Raw genomic sequence first — 19,689 nt, 5'->3', positions numbered from 1 at the left:
ATATTGTACACAAATGTGCTCTATTCTTATTTTGTTGTTACTGGTATTAGTGCTAATATCTGTAGGGACGCTTTTCTTGGACAATTTTGAAAAGGAGCATATGTACATAATTTTTCATTGAAAACTGATAGATGTAAAAACACGCATGAAATACTATCCAATCCCTGTGTGTTTAAAACAACAGGTGGGCAACCTCTGTCCTCGAAGGCTGCAACCCAGTCTGGCTTTCAGGATTTCCCCAGTGAATATGCTTGAGATCTATTTGTAGTCACTGCCTCCATTGCATGCATTTTAACTGGGGAAATTTTGAAAACCCGCCTGGGGTGCAGCCCTCTGAGACCAAGGTTACCCACTTCTGATTTTAAAACATACGCTTAATGCAACAGTGTAAATGTTGCTGCACAGTACCTACCTGTAGCAGAGAAAAGAGGTAGGGGGAAATCGCGTTTAAGAGCCAACATGTACTTGTATTGGAGGAGTTTGTGTGGAGCGTGAGCAGTCATAATTTACATGCATAATATATAAAATACGTATGACTGTGTGTGATTATATACTGTACGTGTACGTTTTCTTCCTAGCAGACTGTTAAACCTCTTGCGATCTGAAATGCTGCTTCGTAATAAAGACCAAAGAGGCTTTCAGCAGATGATTGTACAATTTTGGAACTGGACTGAAAGATTGCAAAATCCTTCCTGTGAACAAGTATTTCAAACCAGTAACATTCATTTCATTTTGAAAGAAGAGTCTGATCACTGTTCAGAGATGTTATTTGATAAGACTAGCTTTTGCGCAAGGATTGGTCCTTCTTTTGAAATGAATCTGGAAGAGTTGCGGTTACTGCTTTTCCAAAGTTTAGGGTATAAATTTCCTCTGGTTTAAAATGCTAGCTCACAGTAAGGTTTTTAGAGGCTTTCAGTCCAGTAATTTTGTGTTGATTTGGTATGATACTAAAATTGTTAACCGCAATATAGTAAATATATTCATATCAATACAGAGGAGCCCAAACAATGTACAGTTGACTCCGCTTAATGCATGCCCTTCGGACCAGGTCGCCATGTGTGCTTAAACGGAGTGTGTGTTTAATAGAAGTGGGGAGGGGGGAGTTAAGCCGGCTCAATTTAAATATGGCGCGTGGGCTGCTGGAGCCTAAAGTACAGGAAAGCTATGCCTTATAGCTTGAGTGGAAGCGGAGTACTCACTTTCCCAGCTGTCCCAGTGTTTAAGCTGCTGTGTGAAGCCTAGCCATTGTGGCCAATCTGATCTGCTTTCCTGGCTTTCCTCCCAGTCAGAACATGATTGCATTTAACTGGAGTGAACGTAACGTGAAAGAATAGAGGTTGGACCTATGACACCAGTGTGCATAAGCGGAGTGTGTGCTTATCTGAATTGCAAATATCCGGAGTTTACGTCCATTGACTTTAATGTAAAAAAAAAACTGGACCGTGGTGGTAGGGTGCGGATAACCGAAGCGTGCGCTTAACCGACGTGCATTTAGGTGGAGTCGACTGTATACACACTTCAACATGAAAAAAATATCTGCATAAAAGCTTTACTATGTTTAACTTCTACAATCATATTAGGTGGTCAAAGTAGTCACCATTAGCATCCATACAGTTCTGATTTCGGTGAGCTACGGCACGAACAACATTGAGTATAGTGTCCTCAGGGATTGAAGTGTGCATACATTTTTTTGGGCCCTTCCTAATACAGAAAAAAGAAACTAGCTGACTTAATGGCAGTACTGTAAACTTCTCGCTTTCCAGGCCAGTGGTGCCTGTGTATGCTGCAGAGGCTGGATTCGAAGCCCCTGGGTGGGCAGAATTCTCATATCCTGCAGTGGCAGGACATACAGCCCATGACTTGCAGGATTCTGGAAGATGCCCTGATGCATGTCCCCCCAGCACAAATACAGCAAATTATGTGAGAGGGCTAAGCGAATTAGGCAAGGACATAAAATAGATGAAAATTTCTGACTAGTTGTGATGATGTCAGAGCCCTGGACTACAAATTTATTTCATGCATATTCATTGTGGATAATCCTGAAAACCTGACTGGCAAGGGGGTTACTCCAGGACCGAGTTGAGAAATACTGATATTGTAGTCTACCTTGTGCATCCCTCAGTGTGGCTATATTAGTGGGACCTGATTGTTGTGTTACCAAATAAGCCAATAATCCACTACTCTTATTTGCAAATCAATATAGTTGGTATTTGTAATGGGACATCGTTCTCTCTGTTCTCTGATGGAGCAACTCATTCTACGCTTATTGTATTTCTAGCAGCTGAGACTTGATGACTAAAGTGTGAGATTTCTCAAAAGTCATCCTGCGTTCTAAATTTAAGATTTCTCGATACCATGCCTTTTTCTTTTTTTTTTTTTTTTTTTTAAATCTTTATTCCTTTTTATTTCTTTCAACAAGTGTACAGTATTATTACAATTAATTTACATAACACACTTGGCATTCTTAAACAATATTATTATACATGTTTTTATTCCCCCCCACCTCCCACCCTTTTCCATATCAATAAAATATTCCTTCCAAATTTATATATAATTATACATCCCTTTTTGATAATACAATTAATCTGACATGAAATCTGTCCCTCCCCCCATCCTTCTTCCTCAAACACTTTAAACATTTTATTATACCCAGTAATGCACAACAGTAAATATCCCATCCTATTACATATATCTCCTTATTTTTCATAACAACATCTTTCCAATATTTTTCCCTCCCTATCCCTCCCATCCCATCCCATTTCTATATATTATCCCCTAAGGAAAAAGAATAAACTTTACTCGTTATAATATTCAATTAATGGCCTCCACACCTCTTGAAATCTTTTAAAATACCCCCTCTGTATCGCAAAAAATCTTTCCATCTTATACATATGACAAACTGAGTTCCACCAAAAATTACAATTCAATCTAGAACAGTCTTTCCAATTAGTTGTTATCTGTTGAATTCCCACTCCCGTAAGAATCAACAATAATTTATTGTTTGCTGCAGATATTTGGCATTTGGCCCTCATACACATTCCAAAAATCACTGTGTCATAGGATAAAGCCACATGACTCTCCATCAACATATTAACTTGATCCCATATTGATATCCAAAATGCCTGAATACATGGACAATAAAATAAAAGATGGTCTAGAGTTCCAACTTCAATTTTACAATGCCAGCATCTATTAGACTTAGAGCAATCTAATTTTTGTAATCTAGTAGGGGTCCAGAATGCTCTATGCAACAAAAAGAACCATGTTTGCCTAATAGATGCTGACATCGTACCTTTAATTCTCCAAGACCAAATACGTGGCCATTGAGATGCATTAATCTGATGCTTAATCTCAATGCTCCAAATATCTCTTAATCCATTTTTAGGCTTCTTATTCAAATAATTAGATATAATTTTATACTACTTTGCGGCCTGGTGACCCAGAAAATCTGCCTGGAAACATAAGAATTCTAAGCTGTAATGATCATTTAAAGATTTCCATTCAGGGAACCCCACCTGAATAGCCTGCTTCAATTGCAACCACTTATAACTTTGTTTTTTATTCAGACCATATTTATGTTGCAATTGTGAAAATTCAAGCATCTTACCATTATCAATTACTTCCGTTAATGATCTTATACCTGCTTTAATCCAATCTTTCCAGACAACCTTAAACCCGCCTATTTGTATCTTGGAGTTTACCCAAATAGTCTGTTGTTTCGATTTTAAAATAGAATCAGTAGTTAATTTGTCTACAAACCTTAATGTTTTCCAAGTATCCATTAATACTCTATTGTCCTTACGTATTCTAGGCACCTTTATACCAAGCAAAAGATCAAGCCTAAGTGGAAAGATAAGTGATCTCTCCACCCTTAACCACTCTGGTAATTGTTCCAAAAGCTCTGGGAGGAACCAATACATACCTTGGCGCATGATATAGGCCTGATGATACCTATAAAAATTGGGAAAATTTACCCCACCCTCCTCAATTGGTCTTTGCAAAGACACTAAAGCCACTCTTGCAATTTTACCCAGCCAAATAAATTTAACCAGAATACTATTTAATTTTTTATAGAAAGACCCCTGAAAAAACACTGGTATCATTCCCAATTGATAGCAAACCACAGGCAAAATCATCATTTTAACAGTTTGTACTCTTCCCCACCAGGACAAATGTAAAGGATTCCATTGCTCACACAACTCTGTAACTTTTTGTAATAAAAATTTTTCATTTATTCTCAGTCTCTTCAAGTGTTTTATTCAGCCAAATACCTAAGTACTTTATTCCATCCTCTTTCCATATAAAAGGGAAAGAATCAAGTATACCTTTTGTACAATGCACATTTAAAGGTAAAATCTCTGATTTAGTCCAATTTATTTTGTATCCTGAGAATTTTCCAAATGTATCTATGACCTTCAGTAGACATGGGATTGTTGTTTCCGGATTCCTCAAATGAAGCAAGATGTCATCTGCATAAGCAGATACTTTATATTCCACTCCAGCACATGGAATACCCTGTATGTCCTTTGCCTGTCGAATAGCTAATAATAAGGGTTCAAGAACTATATCAAAGAGCAAAGGAGATAATGGACAACCTTGTCTAACTCCCCTCTGCAACTTAAAAGCATCCGAAAAATTATTATTTATATATAAGCGAGCAGTTGGGGAGCTGTACAATGCTTGTATCATTTGTATAAATACGGATCCAATACCAAACCATTCCATAGCTTGATACATGAAACTCCATTCTACATGATCAAAAGCCTTCTCAGCATCTAGTGAAACCGAAAAAGCCGGATCATTAATTTGTTTTGTTAAATAATACATCTGAAATGCCAGTCTAGTATTATTAGAAGAGTGTCTTTGAGCAACAAATCCAGTTTGATTCATTCCTATTATATGCGGAAGAGCTTTAGCCAATCTTAATGCTAAAATCTTAGCTAATAATTTACCATCTACATTTATTAAAGATATAGGCCTGTAGTTTGAAACCAATGTTGGATTTTTATTTGGCTTTGGCAAAACAATAGTTAAAGATTCTGCCATAGTGCCTGATATACAACCTTTATTCAGTTGATCCTGATATAATTTTAATAAATACGGTAATAGGGAAATTTGAAATTCTTTATAAAACTCTACTGTAAATCCATCTCCACCTGGAGCGGTCCCAACTCTAAGGGATTTCAATGCCATTTGTAACTCTTTTAATGATATAGGTTTATCTAAACTTCTTTTTATATGATCAGGAACCTTAGGACCTTCAACTAAACTAAAAAAATCCATCCCATCTTTCTCTTTATTTAAATAAGACTCCGAAGAATACAATGACTTATAATATTTTAAAAATTGTTTTAATATATTTCCAATTTGAGAATGAGAATTTCCTAACTCATCTTTAATTATGCTTATTTTCTCCTTCCTTTTCTTTGCTTTTAAATAATTTGCCAATAATCTTCCAGCCTTATTTGCACTACCATAATACACCACCTGCTGAGCAAAAATATCTTTCCTTACTAACCCAGAGGAAATTTCATTATATTCACATTTTTTTTAACAATATTTGAAATGTCTCCTGTTCCCATTTATTAACCAATTTTAATTCCAAATTCTTAATTTCTTTTTCCAAATTCACATATTGTTTTCTTAACAGTTTCTTTTTATATGCAGAATATGATATAATTTGTCCTCTCATAGTTGCTTTGAAAGCATCCCATAAAATTCCAATCGAAATTTCCTCTAAATCATTAAGTCTAAAATATTCATTTATTTTATTTTGAAATTCTGTGCAAAATTTAGAATCAGCAAGCAATGTATTATCAAACCTCCATACAGGTTTGGAATTATCTGGATCTACTAAGTTAACTTCTATCCATATACCACCATGATCAGATATTACTATTGGTTCTATGTCAGCTTTTATAACTTGCTGTACCATCTGATCTGAAACAAAAATATAATCAATTCTTGAGAACGATTGATGAACATGTGAACAAAATGTAAATTCCCGATCATTAAAATGAAGAATACGCCATATATCTTTTAAATTACATACTTGTACTAAATTATCTAATCCCATTGATTTCATTATTCTACTAGGCTTTTTATCCATTATTGGATCTATAACAGCATTGAAATCCCCAGCCACCACTAAATTAGTAGTAGCCAGTGGTAAAACTAATTGTTGTAGAGATTTAAAGAATTCACTTTGATTCGAATTAGGTGCATATATATTTAGTAACGCCATTGTATTACTGCCCATGCTCATGTCAACAAGTAACCACCTTCCTTGAGGATCTGCCTTAACCATATTAAATGTTGCTGGACATTTTTTATTAATCAATATTGCAACTCCTGCCTTCTTTTTTACCGCTGGTGCAAATAAACATTGTTTTATCCACTTATCTGTCAGCTTCATAGACTCTGTTCCAGACAAATGTGTCTCTTGCAAGAAACATATATCTATATTTTGTTTAATATATTCCAATACCTTTTTCCTTTTTATAGGGTGATTAAGGCCATTTACATTCAAAGAAAAAATTTTAAAACCCATTTTACAAATAAAATATAAAATACATATATAATCCACTCAAACATAAAATATACATTTTTTCTTTTTCCTTAAACCAATATATGAGTCTCCCCCTCCCCTCTTTCCCCATCCCCCCTATTCCCTACCCCACCCTCCCCTCCCCTAACACAAATGCAAACTTCGAAACGCACATATTACTGAGCAAAAATAAACTCCCCACAGGCAATAACATACTCATTTTTCTTTCTCTAATCTTTCAAACAACCAACACTAAATTCTCCTGCAGTCAATCCATTCTTCAATACCCTAAATACCCATATTTACTATAATTCTTTATTATATACTTCCCCTCTCATTCAAATTTCCAAACATTCTTCCATCCTATACCTCTAATATATTTATAAAAGTATATACCCAATATTTCGGAAACCATTTCTTACAATATATACCCCCCAAGATTAATATTATTATTTTATTTTATTTTTTTGTATAACTTAAGTTTCTCACAACTTCAATGGAACATATATCACTCCATCCTATAATATTCTTTTTTTTTTTTTTAACCTTACATCAAAAGAAGGATCAAACATTTCAACCAAGCAGACCTCATATTTTTTTAAAACTCTCATTAATTTTCATTGCATCTTCAATCTATTACAGTCTATTCTCCATTCTGCACAACTGTAACACTTGTACATCTTCATCCTGCTGTTTCAGTCTCTTATTCCATCTTCTTGCAGATTGCTATTTCATCTTTCTCCAATAAAGTATTTTTGCAACATCATCCTTATATCTCAGTCAATTTCAGATGCAAATTGTAAATCTAAATAATGCTCAAGTCATTTCCATCAGTCCATCTTCACATCTTCTTCTCTTTACATCAATAGTCTTTTGTATTTTTCATCTTATTATATTCTAAGTTCCCACATTTCTCCAATGCAGCATTTATGTGTCCTCATATTATTATCTCAGTCACGCTCAAATGCAAATTATAAACTCACATTAAGAAACCATCCAAATCTTATAATTGTTCCTCATATTTTTTTCACTTCCTATATGCTCCATCCCTCTTCTTACCTTGTCAAAATCTTCTTTTCTTCTTTTCTTATTGTCTCTTTAAAATTTTTCATTTCTATTCTTTAAATCTTGTTTGAAATGTTGATCCCCCTTTAATCTAACCTCAACAATTTTCTAGAAAATATTTTTCTCCTTTTCTATTTTTTTTTTCCACTTTTTCCTTCTTTATAAAATATCTTTCAATTTTCACTCAAAAATATAAACCAAAAATAATCTAAGTATATTATTTATTACATTTTCTAAATACTTTCATGAAACCATAGGCAAATTATATTGATCTAGAAATTCCTGTAATTTGCCTGCTTCTTCAAAATTATAAGTTTTATTCTCATAAGTTACCCTCATAATAGCAGGGTATATCAATCCATATCTTGCTCCCATTGCTCTCAGTTTAGGTCTTAAATCGAAAAGCTGTTTTCTTTTGTAGGTTGTAGCTTTTGCAAAGTCAGGTACTATAAAGATCTTAGAATCCTGGCATTTAAGATCCTTGTTTGTTTTAGCCAGCTTTATAATCTCTACCACCTGCTGATGTCTTAGCAGCTTAAAGATTAGTGGACTGGGACCCTTCTGACTATTTGATCTTTTCATCGGTATCCGATGTGCTCTTTCTATCTCCAAAGGAAAATAACTTTTAAATGGCAAGATCTTTGGGATAAAATTAGTCACAAATTGAATAGGATCATTCTGCTCAATCCCCTCAGGTATCCCAATCAGACGCAAATTAATCCTTCTTTCACGATTTGATAAGTCTTCAAAATCCTTTTTCAACGCCTCTATTTCTCTGTGATCTTTTTTACACACCAGCATCTCTGCCTCAGATTTCTCAGCATGCTTTTCTAACTGCTCAATTTTGAAGTCAACTGCCTGCAATCTATTTGTCAGACTCTCTATTTCCTCCTTCACAACTTTTATATTTTTAGCGTTATCACTTACTATTTCTTTAATTTTCTGAAGTTCATTCATCAAATCACTGTTATCAATTTCTTCCTGAGGCAACGGGACCGCTGTCGGGGATACCGAATCCATTTTTGTTCTTTTTTTACTTCCTGCTCCTGAATTCACCGGATTACTTTTACTAGTTTTACCCGAAGCCATTTCTTACTTCAATTCTCTCTTTTCCTTCACTTTTCTTTAATTTTAACTGCCAAAATCTTAATAAAATTTGCCTGTCACAACAGAGCTAATCCTCTACCCAGCCATCTTCGTGCGCTGCAAAGTTCTAGAATCCACCATGCCTTTTTCTGAAAAGCAGCATTCCCCATGATCTCCCCCTCGTAAAACTGTCTTAGTAGTTTCCCAATAAAGAATGGGGTCATCCTGATGTTCCTGATTGTTATGTTGATAATCATGCAACTTATTAAATAAGTGGTCAGAAATGGCTCTCTATATAGGTGACATAGAAATCTCAAACAGCATCTATCTCTTACTACAGTACTCCCCCGATATTCATGGGGGTTCCGTTCCAGGAACCTCCGCAAATGTTGAAAAACCGCGAATACGTTTTTTAATAGGGGAGACAAGAGAGGGCAGCCGGAGTGCCAGCGAGTGAAGGAAATCACTTGCGGTATGCTCCTGTACTAAAGTCGGGCCTCACCAATCAAGAGCTGACTTTAGTACAGGAAGAGGAGGTTGGAGCATACCGCGAGTGATTTCCTTCACTCGCTGGCGCTCCGGCTGCCCTCTCCTGCCCGGTTGTTTCCGGTCAGAAAATACTGTGAATGACCGGGACCGCAAATTCGCGGGGGAGCACTGTACATCTGTCCAATTCCATTGTAATTCCACTCAAGCATGATCTGAGATCTCTATAGGCCCAATCAGTGCTCTTGTAACCTCTGATAAAAGATCTCTTGTTGTTAAAAGATAATTTAGTCTGGACCGGAAGAAGAGAGCGACGCGTTTGATAAAAGGTATGGAAAACCTTTCATATGCTGAAAGATTAGAGAGACTGGGGCTTTTTTCGCTGGAGAAGCGGAGACTTAGAGGGGATAAGATCACGAAGAGCACAAAGAAAGTGGAGAGGGACAGATTCTTCAAACTTTCAACAACTACAAGAACGAGATGGCATTCCGAAAAATTAAAAGGAGACAGATTCAGAACCAATGCTAGGAAGTTCTTCTTCACCCAGCGGGTGGTGGACACCTGGAACGCGCTTCCAGAGGGAGTGATAGGACAGGGTACGATATTGGAGTTCAAGAAGTTATTGGACAATTTCCTGAAGGAAAAGGGGATAGATGGGTATAGATAGAGGGCTAGTATACAGGTCCTGGACCTGATGGGCCACCATGTGAGCGGACTGCTGGGCATGATGGACCTCAGGTCTGACCCAGCAGAGGCACGGCTTATGTTCTTATGACATAGTGGAATGTAATCTCTGTCTGATGTACATAGTAACAGCAGCCCTTCGATAATTTCGTAGATTCCCTACCTGCAGAGATAAATCTATCTAATGCAGAATCATACACTTAATTGAAGTCTCCCCCCAGTACAATAAGAATGTCCCCAAAACTAATAAGTAGATTCAAAATCATAAAAAATAAAAAAAAATCCTACATCTGGCTTATTGGGAGCATAAATATTGCATAAGATAAGTAATGTAATGTAATTTATTTCTTATATACCGCTAAATTCCGTTAGGATTCTAAGCGGTTTACAGAAAATAGACAATAAAAATAAGATAAATAAATAAAGAATAGGTACTTTGAAATTCCCTTACTGTCCCAAAGGCTCATAATCTAACTAAAGTACCAAAGAACAAACAAATTAGCAAAATAATAGAGAGGAAAATAAAGATAGAGGAAAAAATGAGATATGAAGCATCCTAACAAGAATGCATTGAACTCTCAATACCATACTGTTAAACAAAAACGTATATTCCAAAATAATAATGTAATGGAAAGAAACTAATTAAATAGAAAATAATTTTAAGAATTAAATCAAATATAGAAATGTAAAAAGAAAAATAAACATTAGAAATGAGGAAAAAAGAAAAGGTAGAGGAAGGCATATGAATAGAATGGAAAGAGAAACAGTTAAACAATAGAATTCTAAAGAAATTTTAAATGAAAACTATACAAATAGACATGTAAATCTGTCTTGGGGGGTTTCAGTGCACTCCGCCCACCCCCCTTTTTTAGCAGATGCTAGAGCTGTTGGTTTTATTCAGGGGGGGTTTGGAGGGGCCCTTCTCCTTGGGGATGGTCTCTCTTCTCCTGTGCAGGGCCGGGCTCCAGCGGCCGGGCACATCGATCTGCTGCAGGAGCTGCCGGAAGACCTCCAACACCTGCCGGTTCTCCTTGGTTGAGGCTTCCACGTGGAGGCCGCCCCACTCCCCATCCTCTGTGGCCAATGCTTGCTAGGCCGAGACCTTCCTCTCCGCCTCCCGGTCCACCATTATTGTCCACCTCCACGACGGGGGGCAGCCGGTCCTCTCGCAGGGCCGCGATCTCTGCCCTCAAGCTCCGGACGCTCTCCAGGGACTCTGCGTCCTCGATCGAGTAGACTAGGGCGAAGGCGTCGCCGCGGCGGATGGAGAGCTTCCGCATGGCTGGGAACGAGTAACTGCCGCTGGTGTCCAGGATCTCCAGGCGGACCTTCGGGCCCCCGCGCTCCTCTTACTCTAGGCAGTGAAGCTCCTCCACCGTCCTCCGGTGCTCGGGATCGAAGGCGTCAAGCAGGAAGCGATGGATCAGGGACGTCTTGCCTACCCCGGCCGCCCCCAGGAACACCAGTCGCACCTGCTGCTTCTCGGGCACCGCCAGCGACATGTCACTAGGCGGGCGAGCGAACTGATGGACAGCAGATGTAATAGTAAATTAAAAATAATAAAACCAAATTAAAATGATAAAAGAACAAAATACAAAACATAAACAAAGAAAAATGGCGGGAGGTACTATAACTGCAACCTAACCCAGCGCCATCTTGAAAAAAAAGGAAAAAAAAAAAAATTTTTATAAATAATTATTGATATCCCCTTCCTCACCAGAAAAGGTCCCCTGTATTTTTTCTGTTGAACAGGAGCCTCAAAAAAGGTGCCCACCTACCATTTACACAATTTTGCAGGTTCTGAAGAATTTGTGTGTCTCTCTTTATAGACTGTGTACTGTACAGGAGAACATAAATACACATAGATTCTCACATGATCTGAGTTATGTACAAATTCACCTTAAGAATGGTTTTAGAAACGGAACTCGTTCTTAATCTGGGGATTGCTTGTATTTTAATGTCAGCTCTGTATTACCACTTTGCTGTAATGTATGTTTGTATTATGTGGTATTTGTTGTAATGGTGTATTGCATACCACTTAACAGTGTCAATAGTGGTATATCGGAATAATAAATCCAATTCAATTATTGGTGGTGGTAATCTAGTGTTAACCCTTGTCATTACTATGGTATTAATGAAAGCTTTCTGTTCTTTTTGTTAAGCATTTGTACAACTCTGCTGCCTTCAAAGCCAGGACGAAAGCAAGAAGTAAAGTTCGTGACAAACGGGCTGATGTCATGTGACCAGATGCAAGTGTAGACACTGGAGGATGCTTGTTTGTACATTATCCTTCTCTGACCTTCAGCAGGACAATGACCTCTGGACACCGCTCACTGTGACACAGGAAGAGACGAGGAGGGCCCCTGCACCTGACTTCCAAGGGTTTTTAACGTGTATATTTAAAAGAACAAAAACAGTTGTGAAGACTGTTAATCATTGAATTATGCTGTTTACAGGATAGAGCATAGGGCCAGGACCAGCTGATAACATGGGGGACTTTATTTTAAGAACTTCTTTTAAATCGGAGTGAGAGGCAGTGTGTGGGCCTTGCTTTTATGGAGACTTGACTCAGCTAGAGGTGCCTGGGTCCCCATTTTTGGCTCTTTATGCACATTCGTTTAGGAAGACCTGCCAAATATCCCTGCTTTTTATTCTGTTCTTTAAATAGTCAAAACTGGCTATACTGCCTGTGTTCCTCAGGATGAAATTAACTTTCCCTGCCCTTCCCTTCCCTGCTTCTCGGCCCTGTCCCTCTTCCTGGTTTACTGTCCATGACCTGACCTGTACTGATCATGTGGTTTAAATTCTGTGGTGGTGGTTTTGAGTTTGGGGTCCCATTCCTGATTGGCTTCAGCTTACTAGAGCCTGTGGAAGGACGAGGCATTGCTAAATACCTCTTTTACATTGACATCCGGTAGCTCCAAAGGGATGTGCCTCCTGCTCTCTCATCTTTGGCAAAGAAAAAGGAGGGACGCTGACTCAGGATTGCATGGGAAAAGAGACACTTTTGAAGAGAATGAAAGAGAAATATATATTTATTTTTCATATTTTTGGACATAAAATGTGAACTGTTTTTATTATGGCCCTTTCTAATTATTTATCTCTTTAGCTGTGTATACTGCATCCATTCTTTGGATGCTTCAGTTTAGTATTAACACACAGTGGTGGACATGGCTAAATAGGAGGAGATTTTAGACATTTTTAAACCTTTCAGGGGCAATTTGGACTAAGCTACAGAGACACATTTGTATGTCTGCCTTTCAGTTTTTAATTGAAAAATGGAGTGTGTGTGCAAAATTTACCCCTGCTGGGTAAAATACAAAAGTACACATTTGAAAATACAGTTGCAAGAGTAACATCCCAGACCTAAACCACTCCCCCGAGAATGCCTCTCTTTAATCTGGCTGGAAATCTGCAGATGCCTTTAGCCACTTTTTAAGGCTGGAGTTTCCATCCCAAAGTATCTAGCCAGGTGTAACGCCTTCGTAGCCAGGTAACTCTGGTGAGATCTCATCATGAAAATGTTCTTAATTCAGAGCATCATTGGGCCATAAAGCCAATATTGCTTGACCGTGCACACACTAAACAAATCCAAGAAAATAAACCATCTACCTCTTAATGTATAAGAATGTTGCAGTTAGCAGTTTGTATATCTCTTGGTTTTCATCCAGTGTTGCGTGACTAGTGTTTTTACACACTTAAGTGGTACCTTGCACAGCGCCCGTCGCAGCTTATGCCTCTTCTGTGCAATGGGGTCATGCTGCTGCTTTGTGCCAACAGCCCACTAATGTTGCAATCATTATACCGACAATTGTTAGGTCTGCTGCTTTAAGGAAGGGATTGTGGTTTGTGGCCTACATCCAAAATATAGCTTCCAATTTGAAAACTTTCATTTGTTATCCTGCCTAGTGTCTCAAAATTGTTTGTTTACAAAAGAAAATAGCCCACATAACACAAGAACTTGAAATAAAACAACTTTTGTCCAGTTTCCTTTCTTATTGTGTGTTATGTTCCTCATTACTGATTTCTGATGGCATCCGAGTTCCGTATTTGATAGCCATCATTTTTATGAAAGTGTTGCACAGGGACGGTGGTGCCTTGAGCCAAGTGTTGATTTGGCAATACACCTCCCCATCTATAATCCGCTATTTCCCCCACTCTTTCAAGACCTCCCCCTCCTGCTGGATCAGATGAGGCACTATCTCATAGTGCTGGTGATAAAGAGCACCAAAATCCCAGTTGGCATCTATTCCTCTAAAAGTTTGAAGGTACCTCTTTCACCGGTGTCCTGGTCCATTGGTTGAGCCAAACCTCTAAGCTACAGTGGCAAGATTGATCAGTGGGGTGAAAAGCATCAAAATTCTTCTAATTGGTGTTTCAGATCTTCTGATTTTTTTTTTTTCCTCATCACATTTGCCTTTGGTTTCAGGAGTACTCGCTATAAAGTTTGTCAAATCAAATACTATGCTACTCAGGATAAGATTTCCCAGCATTCATTCATAGATGTAATACAGTACTCCCCCAAAATTCACGGGGGCTCTGTTTCAGGAACCCCCGCAAATTTTGAAAAACCGCAAATGCTTTGACACACAGCTCCTGATTGGTGTAGCCCGACTTTACTACAGGAAGAGGTGGTTGGAGCAGACAGTGATTCGCGAAATGCGAATTCGCAGCGGAACACTGTATATTGGATACTGTCATCTGTCTCTTGTATTTTATGTAATGGGATTTTTGTTTGTTTGTTTAATGGCCTCACTAAAAGGTAAAACTTTTGTTAACGAGCATAATTTGTTCCGAAAACATGCTTGTAATCCAAAGCACTCGTATATCAAAGCAAATTTCCCCATAAGAAATAATGGAAACTCAGATGATTTGTTCCACAACCCAAAAACTTGAATACAAAATACTATACGTACTCGTATTGCAAGACCTCGCTCATTTAGAACAGTCACTACACTCCCGTAGCGTCAGAGAGAGAAGAACCATCGACTCAGTTGTGAAGATGACACATGTATACTGTATGTACTCGTATTGCAAGACTTTGTTCGTTTAGAACAGTCGCTACACTCTTGTAGTGTCAGAGGGAGAAGAACCATCGGCTCAGTTGTGATGTGTGTATACTGTAAGTACTTGTATTGCAAGACATTGCTTGTATATCAAGTTAAAATTTAATAAAATGTTTTGCTTGTCTGTCAAAACACTTGCAAACCAAGTTACTTGCAATCCAAGGTTTTACTGAATATAAGAATTATACATGAGTAATTGTTTATAAGATAGTTTTTAGAAGATTATATTAATTTAAACAATGTTATTACTCTCATAGACGACCTCAGTAACAGCAAAAATATACAGATGAGTTTTGAATCGCATTCACCTATAGAGATTAACAAGTATATAAAGAACTTTATTGGGGTTCCCTGAGGAAGACAGCGAAACATGGTCTGCATCGGGACCCTCCAGATGTCTTTAAGATAAGTGTTTGTTTATTTTTTGATGTTCAAGTTTTTCATTAAGATTGAACACATATACAGTGATTGGGTGATAAGTCCTTCAATGGGGATCACATCTCTAGAAGGGCTTTGAGTCTCTGAGCATATGTAAAGTACATTATATTATATTAAGTACACAATACTTTATACACGTGTTGAAAATGCTATATATGAGGGATTATTAGTCCATATTTTCAGCTTGTAGAAAGGAAGGCATATTGTAATGTTATCTGTAGGAAAAGTGTGTTAGCCCTTTCTTGTCCAAGAAGTATCCCAACGTTGACATCAATACATTAAAGAGTATTGGGGGAAAGTGGTGAGCCTTGAGGCAGTCTGCCTAATGCTGTCCGTTCTTTGGATATTTCTTCATTTTTACACTGTAAGATCTACTTGTCGGAAATCCTTCCAACCTTACCACCAGTCCCTAGAATGTTTAGAATCAATAATAGGAACGGTTGGTCAACCACATCCAATGTACTAGCTAGGTAAAATTGTAACACAAGAACTTGTTGTCTGAATGTATAGCTATGGCGTTCCAGATATTCTGTAATTTGAGTGGCTACCACACGTTCTGCTAGTTTGACATGTAGTGGAATTGAAGGTACTGGTCTGAAGTCCTTGATATCGCTCATGTCTCCTTTTTGGTCCTTTGGAATAGGAATACTTTGCTTGGAAAAGTTTCCCTTTTTTAGTGAATCATTCAGTCAACCTAGCAGATGGTTATAATACATTTTAGATAGATTTTTTAGTAGTAATGTTGGACATGCATCTGATGAGCACTTGATGGGATTTGGTGTATTTCTTTAGTAATCTCTTTAGCTCTGTTTCTGCGATTGGGATGAAGTGAAATCAATACCTGTCTGCTGGGTTTTTTATTTGTGACAGCTCCGGTCTGCACTGTGACCTACTCGTATTCTATGCTATTAGCGGTATGAACCTTATTAGTATCAATTCTGATGTTGTCAGCTTTTGATTTTAAAAAAGGCTGCTAATTTGCTCACAAATGATTGCCTGGAAGGTGTGCACACTGAAGCGGATTTGATCAGAAGTAGAGAATGACACAGGCACAAATTTTTCCCCATCCCAGTGAGTTTTGTTGCTGTCCCTGACCCATTCCTGTAAGCTCTGTCTTGGACACTTATGATTTTAAAGTGTTGGAAGCTTGTGCAGATGAGGCAAGAACTTGCAGGATTGAGGCAGGGACAGAAAAGGAACTTGCTGGGATGAGAAAACGAGTTCCCTGTCCCCTTGTCATTCTCTAATCTGATGATCTAAGAAGTCTAGTTGGGCAGTACGAAGTCAAATATCTTCTTTGGTAGGAAGTAGAGAATGTCACGGGGACAAATTTGTCCCCGTCCCCACAGGAACTCAATTTCCTTGCCCCGTCCCTGCAAGTTTTGTCGTTGTCCCTGTCCCATTCCTTTAAGCTCTGTCTTAACCGCACAGGCCTCGAACACTTATGATTTTAAAGTGTTTGAGGCTTGAGAAGATGAGGACAGGGACAGGAAAATGAGTTCCTGTGTCATTCTCTAGTAGGAAGGTGACATTTAAAGCTTTTGCAGCGTTCTGAAACTCCTGACAGCTGAGGGGAAGGGGTTAAATGTGACTCTTGGACAAATGTAGGCATCTCCCCAGGAAATCAGGCAGTTGTAATATTACACTATTCTGTATTTTTACAGCATTAACTGGTCAGAAAGCCACTGCTTATCCTCGAGTATAAGTAACAAGGAATTACTCTTGTGACCTGGTTGAAAACAGGTTGATAAAACTTTGGTCTAATCCAGTATAGCATTATGTTAAAACCAAATTTATTAGGGATAGTAGGTTGTTATCCCAACATTAACAAAAGTTCACATACAAAATACTATACCCACTAATAACTTACCGTATTTTCACGCATATAACGCGCGCGTTATACGCGTTTTTACCTACCGCGCATACCCCTCGCGCGTTATATGCGTGAGCACGGTATACAAAAGTTTTAAAACATAGTTCCCACCCCGCCCGACTCACCCCCCCAGCAGGACCGCTCGCACCCCCACCCCGAACGACCGCTCGCACGCGCTCCCACCCGCACCCGCATCCACGATCGGAGCAAGAGGGAGCCTAAGCCCTCTTGCCCGGCCGACTCCCCGACGTCCGATACATCCCCCCCCCCCCCCGGCAGGACCACTCGCACTCGCACCCCCACCCCGAACGACCGCTCGCACGCGCTCCCACCCGACCCGCATCCACGATCGGAGCAAGAGGGAGCCCAAGCCCTCTTGCCCGGCCGACTCCCCGACGTCCGATACATCCCCCCCCCCCCCCCCCCCCGGCAGGACCACTCGCACCCCCACCCCGAACGACCGCTCGCACGCGCTCCCACCCGACCCGCATCCACGATCGGAGCAAGAGGGAGCCCAAGCCCTCTTGCCCGGCCGACTCCCCGACGTCCGATACATCCCCCACCCCCCCGGCAGGACCACTCGCACCCCCACCCCGAAGGACCGCCGACTTCCCGACAATATCGGGCCAGAAGGGAGCCCAAACCCTCCTGGCCACGGCGACCCCCTAACCCCACCCCGCACTACATTACGGGCAGGAGGGATCCCAGGCCCTCCTGCCCTCGACGCAAACCCCCCTCCCCCCCAACGACCGCCCCCCCCAAGAACCTCCGACCGCCCCCCAGCCGACCCGCGATCCCAACCCGACCATGTGCCTCAGGCCGCGCCCCCAGGTGGGACCTAAGGCTCCAGGGCCTATTCTGATTGGCCCACGCGCCTTAGGCCCCACCAGTAGGCGGAGCTTTAGGATGGATGGGCCAATCCGGCCTCATTCCTTCGTTGGCTGCCTGCCGGACAGGCGGGTTTGGCTCCCGTCTGTCCGGCCAACTACCAAAGGTACGGGGAAGGGGGGTGGGGGGGTCGTGGGGGTCGCCAGGGGGGTCGCGGGTCGGCTGGGGGGGCGGTCGGAGGTTCTTGGGGGGGGCGGTCGTTGGGGGGGAGGGGGGTTTGCGTCGAGGGCAGGAGGGCCTGGGATCCCTCCTGCCCGTAATGTAGTGCGGGGTGGGGTTAGGGGGTCGCCGTGGCCAGGAGGGTTTGGGCTCCCTCCTGGCCCGATATTGTTGGGGAGTCGGCGGTCCTTCGGGGGGGAGGGATGTATCGGACGTCGGGGGGGGCATCAGGCTTTCAGGATGGGGACAGACCTTCAAGGGGGGACAGTGCACGGAAGTCAGGGGGGGTGAACGGAGAGTCGGGACAGCGCACGGAAAGTCAGGGCGGGCGAAAGGAGCGTCGGGCAGCATGCGCGGTATACCCGTGAGCGCGGTATACCAAAGTTTTTGTACATATCATCGTGATTTCTGCGCGCTATACCCGTGTGCGCGTTTTATACGGGTGCGCGTTATTTGCGTGAAAATACGGTAGCTAGGTTATCACCTCATACTACCCATTTAAGCAAACCAAAGGCTAGGAAAAGCCTCCGAAATGCACAGGAGTATCATAGAAAAATCATGTGATCGTCCAAAGCTCCTTTCTTCAGTCACTGGCATAAAAACCTCCCACCACGAAGGTCATTCTTTCTCTTTGGATTAGACCTACTTATAGTCATTGGCATTCCAATATGCTTCATCCTTTAATGATGGAAAGTGTCTCTTTTTGAATGGGAAACCAAGAAGGCAACAGTTTTTAAACACGTTATCTCCAACAGCAAGAAGTTGTGTTTTGATTGTTGATATTTTTTTTTTTAAGCAGTTCTGGGAAAGGGGAGGGAAGATGATGTAGGGAGGGGGTTGATTATATTTTAGTATTGTTACAATGTTTACATTTATACTGATTATATTATTGCAATGTGTGTGTTGTTGCATTGATATATTATACATTGACATATCATTATGTTTGTAGTTACATTTGAAAGCTAATATATATAAATAAAAAGCCTCCCATCTGGTGCTTAGTTTAAAGCTTCAGTTTTGTACTTCGTATTTTTCTCTATAAATATTTTACTGAGGAATCCTGCATAATCTCTTCAAAAAAGGCAAATCCTTTACAATGTCATAATAGAAAAATCAACTTTTCACATTTGAAACAGCTCAAGAGATCTTTTACACTATTTCCAGTCTTTCGACCCTGTCAGTGTTTCGCAGCCCCCAACCACTGCTGTGTCAGGGAAGTTTCCACTCTGCAAAAAAGATCCCTCAAAAGTATAACCATAAATAGGATGCTGGCTTAACATAATCAGTCTACTCATATATTTTTTAAGAATATATCTGAAGAATCTTGAGTCATAGTGTAACAGTAAGAGAAAGTATGCAGTACTGTATAGTGCTGTGTGCATATTTCTCCTGGCTAT

General features: G+C 40.1%; 1 protein-coding gene and 1 pseudogene across 2 annotated transcripts in view; one reads left to right on the top strand and one right to left on the bottom strand.

The window, feature by feature from the left end:
- The window catches only part of IFRD2 (interferon related developmental regulator 2), a 69,617-nt gene extending 55,761 nt beyond the window's left edge, over window positions 1–13,856 (top strand). For both annotated transcript variants that reach the window (XM_033926533.1, XM_033926534.1), the window contains one exon: window positions 12,031–13,856. In XM_033926533.1, coding sequence (XP_033782424.1) covers window positions 12,031–12,111 — 81 coding nt within the window. In that variant the 3' untranslated portion in view covers window positions 12,112–13,856. The remainder of the gene's footprint in view (window positions 1–12,030) is intronic.
- Window positions 10,737–11,483, bottom strand: LOC117351348 (annotated as a pseudogene).
- Window positions 13,857–19,689: the final 5,833 nt, after the last annotated feature.

The sequence above is a fragment of the Geotrypetes seraphini genome, chromosome 17 (assembly GCF_902459505.1).
Source record: "Geotrypetes seraphini chromosome 17, aGeoSer1.1, whole genome shotgun sequence".
NCBI classification, from domain to species: Eukaryota; Metazoa; Chordata; class Amphibia; order Gymnophiona; family Dermophiidae; genus Geotrypetes; species Geotrypetes seraphini.
The sequence above is the reverse complement of the archived record's forward strand: the minus strand, read 5'-3'. Positions and strand labels throughout refer to the sequence as shown.